Source organism: Pelophylax lessonae (assembly GCF_965119305.1).
Source record: "Pelophylax lessonae genome assembly, chromosome: 6".
NCBI lineage: Eukaryota > Metazoa > Chordata > Amphibia > Anura > Ranidae > Pelophylax > Pelophylax lessonae.
Window position 1 is genome coordinate 267,742,919 of NC_138773.1, and position 14,492 is coordinate 267,757,410.

Sequence of the window (14,492 nt, forward strand, 5' to 3'; positions counted from 1 at the left end):
TTCCTAACACATTACCCAGTCCATATTAAAGTGCTCTTTTAAATTTTTTGAGATATATATATATATATATATATATATATATATATATATATATATTATATTATTATTTTTTTTAAACTGTATTCAAAAGGAAATGATCCGAAACAATTACACTTTACCTTTAAAGTCAGTTTCCTATGCCCCTCTGGTTATATAACAGAGACTGAAAACGGCTGACAGTTGATTTTACATGTTACATTTCATTTACCACACAAAGTAACCTGAATGCACAGTTCTGATTTGAAGTCAACCATGCCATTGTAATGTATTCTGTGATCACACAAGCATTGTTGATGTGCCAGGTGTGGAATAAGGAGGGAAAACTCTAATATCCCATCTAAACATCTTTTATCACCTGCAACAGATCGGCTATCAACTTCTTGCAAAGCTTGCTGGATATTTAAAAATTTAAGTGAACATGTGACCCTGTGAGAGCACCCTGTGCGTGTTATTTCTGCTGCCATGCACTGTCAGGCAGCCGCGATTGAAAAACATCATTCCTCCTCCTCTGTAAGCCCCTCGACATAAAAAATTCAGGCAAATCAGACTTTTTATGCCATTTTCACTGGAAAGCACAAAGAAACGAAACTGACTCATGCCAATTGAATATCACTGAACTGCTGTGATTGTGTGCTTAGAGTTAAGACACATTGAAATTATTTATACAATGTCAATTTCAGCCATAGAAAGAGAGATTCCTCAGAGTATGTGCATTTTCTTCCCATTTTCCTTAGAGATTTAATCACTCCAATTCTATTTACTAAACAACTCGGAAATACCTGTAAGTGGCAGCTCGGGTTTAACCCCCTCATGGGTTGGCTCGCCAAAATGTTTTAATATTTCACTGAAACGGAAAACCTCAACAACTTTATCATGTTTAACCAATAAATTGTTTTAGGTAAAACTGTGGCTATTTGGTTTGTGATAATGTTAGGCTTTCATGGGAAAATGTGTGGGACATTAAAGCCATATTAAAACCAGGAGAAAACATTTATAAACTGCAGCTTACCGATTCTTACATTTAGTTTTCTTTTTTTAAAGTGTTAATAAACCCAGGAGCCTGAGTTCACTATATCTGGTCACCCACAGTACACAGAACATGGAAATACAAATATTTTAGTAAATATAAACTGCTAAAAACCTTTTCTCATGTGCACTATTTAGCAGTCTTGTGACTTCTATCGGCGTCCAGTAAAGCACTGGTTAAAGCTTGTAGGAGAAGTGTTCATTCTGCACTTGACTGACTTGTCCTATCAGGATGCAGGACCCCTGACCCTCTTTTTTGACAGAGCCGATTGGCCTTTGCTGATCACAAGCATTCTCCCAAGCACAAAAAAAAAATCTCTAGCAATACACACCAAACTGTGCAGGGTGACTCCAAAAGCCTTGTCTTATCAGGAGATGGATTAGGGACAGTGGAAGAAAGGGAGGATTAGAGAAAAGAGGATCAAAGAGCATTTTTACAGAATGTGCAGGATTAACATCTTAAGCTCCACAGTGACTATAACAAGCCTGCTTTACTGCATATACAGACTGATTTTATTGTTGTGGATTTAGTAACACTAAACTATTTCTTGTATTTTTAACTGGTGATCCTGCCAGCAAAGCTGTAGCTTTTTAAAAGAACAAGCTCTCTTGTAGATTAGGTGTATCAGTTACATGGATTACAAAAACATTTAACACCGGCAGGTGTACTTACAATGATCATCTTTTATTTAATACTTTTATCCCAAAAGGCAAAAAAAACGGTTTGCTGTAATTATGAAATGTTAGCTGGAGTTCAGCTTCAATTTGTTATTGTATATAAATCTCTTAGTACATCCAACACCCCCCTCCCCTCCTCCCAGACTGACAATGCTGCTGTCCAAAAGTGCCCTCTATGCTCCTTCATAAAGAGTGGGGGCCCTCTAACACTGGAGGTGCATTACTGGCCAGATCATCAGGTGAAAACAGGGGGGAGGCTTAAGTAGAAGACTGGTGCAGCCACCACATCTAATGATTGGCAAGCTGCAATATATTACGTTTTTGGTTTAATACAGCTTGAAAATGCGACAGGGACATTAAGCTCTGATGGTTTTAACAATGACTAAGGGCTCTTTCACACGGTCCGCCTCCGTAGGCGGATCCGTGCTGCTCAGCGGGGATCGATCCGCGATCCCCACTGAGCCGGCGAATGACAGCTCCGTCTCCGCTTGCAGTGCGGAGAGGGAGGTGTCACAGCCCCCCGCTGCTCTCTATGGGGGATCGCCTGTCCGCTCTCATCCGATCCGATCCCCAGGACGGATGGAAAATAGGGTTTCCATCCTTCCGGATTTACCGGACAGGATCGGATACGGATGGCAGCGGGTGTCAGCGGAGGTGTCTCCACTGACATCCGCTGCCACATAGGGATACATGGAGGATCCGATCAGATCCGCCTAAAAAACTGACAGGCGGATCTGATCAGACCGCTCGTGTGAAAGAGCCCTTAGACTCGAGTTAGGTCATGTACTCTGGGGTGCAGTCACAATTCCTAATTTTCATGCGATCTTTGATATGGGAAATTATATTGATGGAAATTGTGTATCAAAGAAGCTGCAAGCAGAGACTTTTCGTTTATAAAACGCAATCAAGATATGTAATAAATGTAAAGTGGAACTTCACCCAAAAGGTGTGCATATAAGAAGGAGTGCCAGACCAAGAGATAAGAGACCAAATTGATTTATTGATATTGTGTTAAAAGAGTCAACGCGTTTCTGGGGTCAAAAACTCCCCCTTCATCAGTGCTTCAGTTAAAAATGAGAACCTTGAGTGGACTCAAAGTAAGGCTTTTCCTGTTTGAATCTGTGCAGGGAAGCGGATTGCTGGTTTAGGATTCCTGCCCAGCAGCATCTGCATCAGCAGTCAGAGCAAGAACCCAAAAGGGGAAGTTCTGCTTGTTTGCATCCTCCCCCTTCCTCTTTAACAATTGTCACTTCTGGGGGAGGGTACGAGCAGGTACCTGGTTTCGACAGGTACCTGCTCCCACTTAAAGTTGGCTTACCATGGGGATCCGCGCGGAAGTTCAGGTCACATCACAGCTAGGGATGCACCGAATATTCGGCGGCCGAATAAATCAAAAGGCCGAATAATTTTGAGCCGAACAATGTCTCACCTTCCTCATTGCGGCTCGCGGTCCTCTATTATGATCTATGTAAAAAATGTCCTCTGCAGTAAGTAACCCTCTGATAATGTATGCAATGATCCTCTGTAGCTTCCGCCCTGACCGCTCACCTTCCTCATTGCGGCTCCCTTCTCACACACCGCCGGTGTCCTGTCCGGCCGCGAGTAGGGGGTGTGACGTCACGCGCACGTCCCGCCCCCTGCTCCTGACTGGCGGCTCCTTCACACTAGGTCCACGCCCCGCCCCCCTGTTCGCGGCTTTTGGCTCTGGCTGCAGTTGAGGTATGTGATGTGGAGCTGAGCACATTTGGGGGAGAAGAATACGGTAGCTGGCAGCTGCACAAGCATTAGTGTGCAGACTGCCATATGTTGTTGCCACTTGCCATGCTAATTATATTAGAGTGCCCTATAAAGTGCCCCTTGACATAAAATGTGGCCATCAGCGTGCCCCTTATTTTATGCTAAGGGACATGCTGATGAGCATATTTTATGTTAAGGGGCACTCTGATGGGCATATTTCATTTTAAGGGGCACGCTAATGGGCATATTTTATGTTAAGAGCAATGCTGATTTAAATGTTTTGTTTTGCCCATCAGCGTGCCCCCTAACATAAAATGTGCCCATCAGCGTGCCCCCTGACATAAAATGTGCCCATCAGAGTGCCCCCTAACATAAAATGTGCCCATCAGCGTGCCCCTTATTTTATGCTAAGGGACATGCTGATGAGCATATTTTATGTTAAGGGGCACTCTGATGAGCATATTTTATATAAGGGGCACTCTGATGGGCATATTTTATGTTAAGGGGCACACTAATGGGCATATTTTATGTTAAGAGCAACGCTGATTTAAATGTTATGTTTTGCCCATCAGAGTGCCCCCTAACATAAAATGTGCCCATCAGCCTGCCCCCTAACATAAAATGTGCCCATCAGAGTGCCCCCTAACATAAAATGTGCCCATCAGAGTGCCCCCTAACATAAAATGTGCCCATCAGCGTGCCCCTTATTTTATGCTAAGGGACATGCTGATGAGCATATTTTATGTTAAGGGGCACTCTGATGAGCATATTTTATGTTAAGGGGCACTCTGATGGGCATATTTTATGTTAAGGGACACGCTAATGGGCATATTTTATGTTAAAAAATGCGAAACACAGCGTTCGGTATTCGGCCTTCGGCCAAGCATTTCATTATTATTCGGCTTCGGCCAAGAATTTCATTTCGGTGCATCCCTAATCACAGCTCCCAAAAGACTGAGACCATTCACAAAGTGCAGCATGGCTCGCACATACACAGTGTGAAGCCAACACCTAAACCCAAACCTGACTAAAGAATTGGCTTGGGTGAGCACAGCTCTGGATCCCTGGACCAGCAAGTGTCCTTTTATAATAAAAGTCAGCAGCAGCTACAGTACTTGTAGCTGCTGACATATAATTTGTTTGGGGAACACTGGAGCGCCTCTTTAATGTCTATTAAATACTTGGGATAACGTAAGACACAAAAGAAGTATATTTTTAATTGAACACAATTGTGTACAATAGCGTCACAGTTACATCTGTTGTATTATACCTTTTGCCTAACAGAATCCTAAACCAGTTTAAAAAAAGTATACATTTATTTTTGATATATCGCATATACAAGCCAATGGAAAGGATTATATAAAGAAAAGAATACCTACTTGAAACTAAACACTCCATGAAAATACAGATAAGAGTAGTTTACTGTATGCAACACTTTTTTCTTGCTAACCATTCGGATACTTGCACACAGTACTGATAGTTACATAGTTAGTCAGGTTGAAAAAAGACAAGTCCATCTGGTTCAACCAAAAAAAAAAAAAAACAACAGTATTGAAAACCCAGCCATAGAATCCCATATACACAATCCTATACCCGAAGTTGATCCAGAGGAAGGCGAAAAAACCCCCAGCAAAGCATGATCCAATTTGCTACAGCAGGGGAAAAACAGGCAATCTGATATTCCCTGGATCAACTTTACCTATAAAAATTTTGATGTTTGATCAGCAGTACTTCGGACCAAATATACTTGCACAAATTTTTGTGTATTTGCGTGTATGTAAAAACATATGTAAAATAAATTTTCACCCTCAGAATTAACCTTTTGTGCATCTAAAATACTAACCGGCAATTCAGACTCCTGTAATTTGTTTCTTACTGATCTATACGAAAGTGCATGTTTATGTGCCTGTGTGTACAGGCACATTGAAAACAATGGGCTGCATTTAGATCCGTTGGGGGGAAAAAAAAAAAAAAAAAACACATGCATGCTTTAAGTCCCGGTTCACACTAGGGCGACCTGTGAGGCGACCTGGTCGCCTCACAGGTCGCCTCCCATAGGGAAGCTGCGGACCCGTTCTAATAGGAGCGACACAAGTCGCTCCGACTTAGAAAAAGGGTCCGGAGCTTCTTTGGGGCGACCAGGAGGCGACCGCCATAGACTTCAATGTTATGAAGTCCGTGGCGGCCGCTCCGAGGTCGCAGTGCACTGCTCGCACCGCGACCTCGGAGGTCGCGGTGCGAAGTAGCGTCGCCCGTATGTGAACGGGGCCTTAGACACCAGTGTGAAAGAGACCCAAATCTGGAAAAATACTTCTAGACTGTAAGCTCTAATGAGCAGGGCCTCTGATTCCTACTGTATTAAATTGTATTGTCTATCCTTCTGTTGTAAATCACTATGCAAACTGTTGGCACTATATAAATCCTGAATTATAATACTAATAATAATAATAATAATAATAATATACAGATAAACATTTCCTGAAGGTTCCCAAAAATCAATACATTAGGTTGTATATTCATATTACATTCATAGCGTCTGTTGTCTGCATGTTTTAAATGCAAGTGTGATCAGCTCAATGGATTTCCATTCATTCTAGGTGGCTGTTTACACTGTAGGACCTTTCAATGTATCTTCATAAAAGCTCCACTAAATCCATTAGCTGCTATTGTCAACCACTTTATTTACAAAAAAAAGACAATGCGTAGGAAATGCTGCACTAAAACGAATGAGGGATTATTACATCATTCCCAAGACGAAAAAAAAAACATCTAAAAAAACATATGAATTAGTATATTGTATTTATTGTCTATCGCAAACTACAAAATAAAGCTATAATACTGTAATCTACAGTCAAGTGAACCTGGTGAGTACTCTAGCTAAGCGGAGTGATCCTGACCTCTTACAATCAATTGTTTACCTGGGTGCCCAGTTTTTAACATTCGCTCATTCCTTCTACAGTGCTAAAATAAAAATAATAAAAATAAAAACATTTAGACAGTAACTTCCTAATTAAAGATAGTTCTATGTTTCGCTTTTTCTTTTAATGTCCAGATTGCTACAAGGACTGAAAATATCAGGGTTCAAGTTTCCTGCAGCGTAAAGAGCTCCTAGTGGCAGCTCACTATTACAGCAGGGTTTTAGCTACAGCAGGCTATACATGACACGATTTTCTTTCATGAAACCACAAGTTACAGGGAAAAAACAAAAAAAAACCAAACACTCGATTCCCCCATCAACACAGTTAGTGCTAATGGGCGAATCCCTCCCACTGAGCTCTTGTGTTCTCCCCAGGGCAATAATCGCATCTAAAAAATCCAACATGCTGGTTGAACCCAAGTCGATCGATGAATTGACTTTAGTACAATAAGCATGCCCATACATGGTTTGAATCTTGGCTGGTTCCTGCTGAACCAGCCAAGATTCAACAGTCTATAGCTGGCTTTAATTAGGTCAAAACTGCAGATTTTCCACTGCCATTTATTCTGCAAAAACAGCACAATTTTAAAATATAAAAGCAACTCATGCCGTCCTTTAAAGCTGCCATAGAAAACAGTGACCCTACGCCTCATAACAGATCTGCTTTAACGATAACTAGTGTTCTCAAAAGAATGGTTGCTGTTCAAGCTACCGCATGGTAACCTATAACCTTGCCGCACAATGTTTGATTTATGCTGACAGTTGGTTCCTGCAGAGATTTAATTCAGTGAATCTCTATGCGATTGCAAAACATGTCTAAAATATCATAGCATGATAGTAATCTCAATTTACCCCGAATGTCTTCACTTTATTACTGTACAAATGACACCTCGCTGATCCAATTATCTCATTCATTAATTGGAGATCATCTAATACCTCCGAGCCTTTCAGAAAGTAATAATTAGTTTGCTAATATAATAATCACAACAAATAAAAGACGCCTCGGCATGTACAAAAACGTTGATTTTTTTACCCCCCTTCCTACAAACTGTCGCAAACACCCAGAAATATAAAAAAAAAGTCAGCTTGCCATCATTGCGCTTCTGCAAAAACAGAAAGCGTTCGCGATCGGGCTGCGGCATACAATGTTTAGCGAGATACATAATGACAGGTTATTTTAAGGAGGGAAGAGAAAACTTCTGTAATAATGCATTGCGATCATTTTTATCATATCTATTATTTTACATCACAATGGAAGTGACATGTTCCAACAAGACACCTCAGCAGTATTTTAAAGCAGTAAAGCATTCAAGACAATTTCGGGAGATTGTGAGTTTTTCTAATCCACTCTCCCTGTGGCTGAGCAAAATCGAATTGCCTCTCACATTTGCAGACAGCTCTGTGAAGGTGATAATAGACCTGCACCCTGCTGTCACGAGGCAGGAAATAGGAAAATGGCATATGGGGGCTGAAGCGAAATAAAAAAAAAAAAAAGAAAAAAAAGAACCAAACAAGAACAAAAGAGAATTCAACAAAGGAAAACTACAACCCAATATGCTATTCAAGTTAATTTCTTTTCAAATGCATTAGGCATACTTAAATCATTCATCTGCTTCTTTGGGACTAAAAAAAAACAAAAACAAAAAAGGTGCTGGTTGGGATGGTTGTCTTTAGGGAAACTTTAAAATGTAGACCAATGTAAAGAGAATTCAGAGCAGGAAAAAAAAAGATCTATTTGGAGCATGTGATTTAGGGGTTCGGCAGATATGATTGGATAAGGACCCTGTAAATCCTAAGAGGCTCCAATGAAACGAGTAGCCCACTTTAAAAAACATGCATTCAACCGATTAGGCAACAATGAGTTTGAGGAGTCGGCGTGTTTAAGCCGAGTCCCAGAAGCTAACATAATCGCCGAGGCAAACGAGCCCCTTGGGAGTAAAGTATTGTACTAATTGAACGCTTCAGCTCAGACACTGAAAAGAAAGAACTTTACAACGGCAAGTGGTTAAGTACAGTGAAGCATGGAATTATTTGCAAGAGAGTAAGCGCCCGCTCTGGGCTGAGCAGTACACATTAGACAGTGCTAGCCAACAAAACAGATTGTACCGTACCTTTCCCTTTACACTCTGAATAGGATCCACTACCACTGCTACAGCTCTTTCCGATAAGGCTTCAAAGCTCTGTTGGGTGTTGATATCGACACCAGAAAGCCAGCAACCGAAGCCGGGGTGACTGTGGTACCAACCCACCACCATCTCGGGCCTGAAACGAAAAAAAAAAAGACCGTTCATACTCCCCAAACATAAGCCAGCTATGAAAAGAAGCATTAAGCTAACAGGGTATAAATTAGGACAAGGAACAGGAAACTCATTGGTGTGAATCAGGCACCATTAGGAACATTCACCATAGTATCATTGTGAAAGCATGAACATGAATAAGTGTGACAAAGGAGTGCTATCATTAAGGGATACACATTAGCGATGGTAGATCGTGCTTTCAGGATTTCACCCTGTTACCACACCTTCCCTGAGCCAGTTTTTACCCTTTCAGCACTTGAGTAAATATCTTCTCTTTAAATATCAATTAAACCAGCAGTACAACTAGGAACCCAGTCAAAAAGCAATTTGCACTGTTCCGCTTAGCTGCTGAGCCTTTTGCTAACATTAATTTTAAAGTTTTTTTTTTTTTCTTCTTCGCAGTAAAAGAATTTTGAACATGCATATGACAACTGTTGAGAGGTAAAGAATAAAATTGAATAAAAAAAATGATACATGGAATTAGCATGAGCATATAACTTTAGACAGAATTGTTTACTAAAGCAATTAAGACCAGTCCTGATGGCTTTCCCTCTCATAAAAAAATTAAATGCAAAACAGAAAATAAAAAGGCATTAAGGGTTTAATAAACCTAATAATAATGAGAACTGGGGGGGCAATGTAATATAGCGACTGTGGGACATAAGTTGAGAGGGGTGATACTGCAGCAGAGTGAAGGAGAAAAAGTAATTTATCTTCAAACCAATAATTCTCTAAAATAAAAATTTTAATTATTATTTTTAATGCAATTGAGAAAAGCTAAAAACACATTGGACACTATGGTCACTATGGGTTATTTTCCTCCAGTTCTGTATAAATAAAGCCACTATGTGGTAACATAGCTACATAAGAAACAGATGACCTCAGTCATGACGCTACAATTCCCGGCATGACTTACTAAGCTTTGGAGAGTCATGGGTTTCCTATACCTGTTGTATGAACTGGCCACAGGAGAATTTATTTTACAGAGAGTTAGGCTTTGTGCAAAAACTGTGGGTAATTCAACCCCTAAAAATCTTTTCAGAAGGAAAAAAAAATATATATAATTCACAAGCCAAGAGTGTATGTTTATCCATTTTTCTGTAGTTCTGGATGGAGTAGGGAAGGTTTGGAACCCCTATCAGGGATTTATTGCGGTGTCACAAACTAGGTAAATTATGGCTCTTGGCTCCTGTTTACCATTGTTACTGGGACCCAAAGTAATGGGAAATTCAAAATGCAACTGTTGTCACTAGAACAAAAAGGAGGGGGAAACTTTCAATGAGGGTCAGGAGAGAACCAACTTTCTCATGTTTCTCCAGGGAAAGTAAATGGAAATCTCCCCAACAGTACACTGATAAAACACAAATAAAAAAAGCTATACTGGCATACCCCGTTTTACGTACACTCGCGAGTACGGACACAGCTTGGTCAGCTTGGCATTGCACTACTCCCGATTTTTAACATTGGCGTCTACGGGAAATCTTGGTCAGTTTGACATGCACTACTCCCAAACCATAAGTGACAGGGATACCAAACTTAGGGAGCATCGAGAGGGGACCAAGGACAACAACATATCATTTTGTGGTCAGCCAGCTTGCCTAGGTAATCTACCATGTCATAGTCCTGGTTCCCATTAACATGCTCCCCAAGTTTGGTGTCCTTGTCAGTTATGGTTTGGGAGCAGTGCCATATCAAGCTGACCAAGATTTCCTATAGAGCTATTGTATTTACATGCATTGAGAAGTATAAAAAAGGTATTGCTTCACTTTAAGTACATTTTCGTTTTACATACATGCTCTGGTCCCATTGTGTACTTAAAAGTGGGGTATGCCTGTATACAACACATACACTTTATCAGGCAATAGCTTTAAAAAGCACAATTGTTTAAAAACAACTAAAATAATTTAAAATTGTCTGACCTATGGTGCTCATTTTGGCTCTGTTGGCTTCTGAAAAATTGAGATCTGCTTGCACTATATAGTAAAGAATGTACAGTATATCACGGATCCCAACACCCCATAAGAAGGGAATATAATTAGAGCCTGCTAGCAAAAGATTACAGGTGCACCAAGTCAGTTGGTTTTAAACCAGCAATTCGGTCCTAATGGGTATATCCTAACTATTCTGAATCTAAATCTGATATCGTTTTATGATGAGATTAGTAAAACCTTAGACAGAGGGGTGGCTGTGGACGTAGTATACTTACATTTTGCAAAAGTGTTTGACACAGTTCCACACAAACACGACTAATGTGTAAGGTAAAGTCTACAGGCTGGAAAAATCAGTTTGTAAATGGATAGAAAACTGGCTAAAAGACCATATTTAGAGAGTAGTAGTTAATGATTCATACTCTGAATGGTCTAAAGGTGGTTAGTTGTCTACATCAAGGTTTTGTGTTGGGACCCTTACTTTTTATTATATTTAAAAATTATATAGTGATTAAAAGTACAATTTTAGTCTTTGCAGATGACACCAAGCTATGCAGTGGAATAACATCCTTACAGGATGTCTCCAACTTAGAAGTCAACCTCAATGCACTGTTTAATTGAGTAACTATCTGGCAAATGAGGTTTAATGTTGATAAATGTAAAGTTAAAAGGCTAAGAATATGCATGCATCATACATACTAGGGTGAGTACAACTGGGGGAATAAATGATGAAGAAGGATCTGGGTGTTTTGGTAGAACATAAGCTTAATAATAGCATGCAATGCCAAGCTGTGGTTTCTAAAGCGAGCAAAGTCCTTTCTTGTATTAACAGGGGCATGGACTCCAGAGAGAGATATAATTTGCCCCTGTACAAATCATTAGTAAGGCCTCATCTGGAATATGCAGTTCAGTTTTGGGCAACAGTTCACAAAAAGGATATCGGGGAACTGGAGAAAGTGCACAGAAGGGCAACCAAACTGATAAGAGTCATGGAGGAGCTCCGCTATGAGGGGCCAGAAATTTTGTATATCGCCACAAAACTATTGTGACAATCTTACCCGGAAGTGGGAGGGGATGCTTGGTTTTGACAGGTATCCACCCCCCAAAAAGGTGCCAAATATAGCAGTAGAGGGGGGGGGGGTGGCAGGAAGCAAACAAGTGGAGCTTCACAGAGGACAAGGAGGCATTCTTTACATCTGGAGGAAAAGAGATTTAATCTTCAAAAACGAAAAGGTTTCTTCACAGTAAGAGCTGTGAAAATGTGGAATAGACTCAAGAGCTGGTTCTGTCCAGCTTAGTAGGTTGCCTTTAAAAAGGCCTTTATATTTTCCTAAATTTACATAATATACCTGGATACTAACATGTATAGGTAAAATTGATCCAGGGAATATCCGATTGCCTTTTGGGGGGGATCAGGAAGGAATTTTTAGGATACAGGATAGAATTTATAGGATTTTAAAAAAACATTTACCCTTCTATAGGTTTAACTAGATGCATTTTTCAATCCAACTATGTAACTATTATGCTGATGCAGTGTTCAGTTTTCCCAGTTAATTCACAAAAAGACAATGAGATCAGCTATGCTATAATCCAGGATGTCTAAGGTCTCTTCTAGGAATAAATGCCCTGGGCAAAGTTCGGTTCACATGAGGCTTAGTGAATGTATTGGGAAGCCTACAAACCCATTATGCAGGCAGTGGGTCTTTACATGTGGCTTAACCCTTTAACTTCAAGAGACACTTTTGGCATGGCTTGGATGTGACCCCATCACCCAAGGTGCTGGCAGGAGCCTGGAGGTCAGAACTACCTGGTTTGAACTTTACGAAACTCAGGTGAGCGATATTGTGATTAAATCTGTATTTGAATTTTGTAGGAATAAAAGAAATTGAAGGAAATTGAATTTACTACATTATGGCCTGCATCCATTACATTTTTGTTTACTGTTGGTCACAAACGGTGCCGATGGATGAGCAGCAATCTTGAGAATCAGTGGAAACAATCAGCGCTTTTGACCAAGAGGTTTGTGGCTTCATTCTTTTTACATGATGCTGGAATGAACATTGTAATTCTAATTATTGTATTCTTGGCACTTTATATTTTTGCACATAAAGAATATGGAAATGATAGTGCTACACTAGTATATTTAACCTTTTTTTTTTTTTTTTTTTTAATTTGGAACACAAATTGTGAGTCAGCAGCTTTATCTTGGCATTTCCCAGCCCAGATTTTTATTTTTTTTATTTTATAATCCTGAAGATTATTAAAAATGTTCTCCAGGCTCAGGAGAATAAAATGGTGGCAGCTGCAATTTTTATCTCCTTCAATACTTGCATAACTGTTTATGAAACACATTTTCCTTTAAAAAAACATATACTAAGGTTGTGCACAAAAAAACACATTACCCAATTCTTTAGTAAAATATAAAAGATGAGGTTGCAACAAGTAAATACAGTAGCTACAAGCCTAAAAAAAAAACTGTGCATGCCTGTAGACGGCGTCAAAATAAAATATCCAAAATTGTCTTATGTGATAATTTAAAAACCTTTAACGATCACAGGTTTTAGAGTTAGCCACGAAGTGTAATTTTAGGACATTTTGTTTTTGTAATTTAACTTTATTGCCATCATATTTGCTATCACTTTAATTAAAAAAAAAAAAAACAGCAGAGGACTTGGGACTCTTTTAAAACATATCCACCTGCCTTGTCCCACAATAACTTCTCCATATAGGTGTTATCCTAGGCTGGACTAGCTCACAGTGGGAAGTCTGGTGTTCCAGAAGACAAACATGGAGCCAGAAAAACTCAGACCTGGCCAGGAGGACTCGTCTTCCCTACTCTACCTAACAATACACTTTCAAAGGGGTTCCGGCTCTGCATGTCACATCGCGGACACAGGAAAATACAGCCCAGGCAACAACCCTTCTCCATACTCCCTTCTCCATACTCCCCACCATCCAGCTCCTACTGAGTACTGCCAGTCCTCTCACTTAAGTCAGGAAGAGGCTACACAGGGGTGTGGGATGCTTGAAGCACACAGGCTGCCGGGTCCACCTTACCCTTTGCTGGGGCCTGACCTCCCCCCGTCAAACTTTGGCAGTGCTGTGGCTAGAGCACGGCAGGCAGCAGAAGAGCCAACACAACTCCCCCAGAGAGAAGCCCTTCTTTCTTAGACCCTGCTCAGGCATTAGGTAAGGAGGAGGAGGAGGGGACAACAACTGTCTGAGAAGAGGAGCCCCCCCCCCTCCACTACAGACTATGTCATTTACATGGGGTCTGACAACCAGATATTAGACTCCCACCCGACCTACAGGATGGGCAGCCTGGCGCCCGGAGCTGGATGTCCAGGGCATTGGGGGAACGGGAGTTGCAGTGAGAGGCCTAGTGGAAGCCCAAGCATCAATACGCGGTTTCTGGTCACCATGGCGACCTGGGATTTGTTGCGCCATGATTTTGGCTCACTTGCCATGCTGCTGCATATATGAAAAAAGTAAACAAATGTCCTGTGATGCAAATCCACCATCGGTCTTGTCGTCCATCAATGTAAATCCTGTGTCAATCAAAACATGTTGCCCCAGAGGATGTTTCTTGGTCTCACAATTCCAGCCTAATGACAGATCCTGGACTGCGGTCTTAACAAAAAAAAATCCAGGAATCCTGGGTGACATCATTGACCATATATGGTCAATGAGGTTATCCATTCATGGCAGCTTTGTTTACATTACTGCAGCCGCTGGGGATCTGTCATTTAGTCATAGCAGTGTGGCGGATCAACATAGGTGGACAGCAGGTTGCTGTTATTGACATGGGGTCTACACCACTGATGACGTGATTAACAATGAATTTATAATTTGGGACTTTAAAAAAAAAAA

The 14,492-nt window shown here is 40.7% G+C and overlaps 1 protein-coding gene across 1 annotated transcript in view; it reads right to left on the reverse strand.

The window, feature by feature from the left end:
- PSMD14 (proteasome 26S subunit, non-ATPase 14) overlaps window positions 1–14,492 on the reverse strand; it is a 163,634-nt gene that overhangs the window by 62,701 nt on the left and 86,441 nt on the right. The window contains exon 6 of the mRNA XM_082261044.1: window positions 8,509–8,659. Coding sequence (XP_082117170.1) covers window positions 8,509–8,659 — 151 coding nt within the window. The remainder of the gene's footprint in view (window positions 1–8,508; window positions 8,660–14,492) is intronic.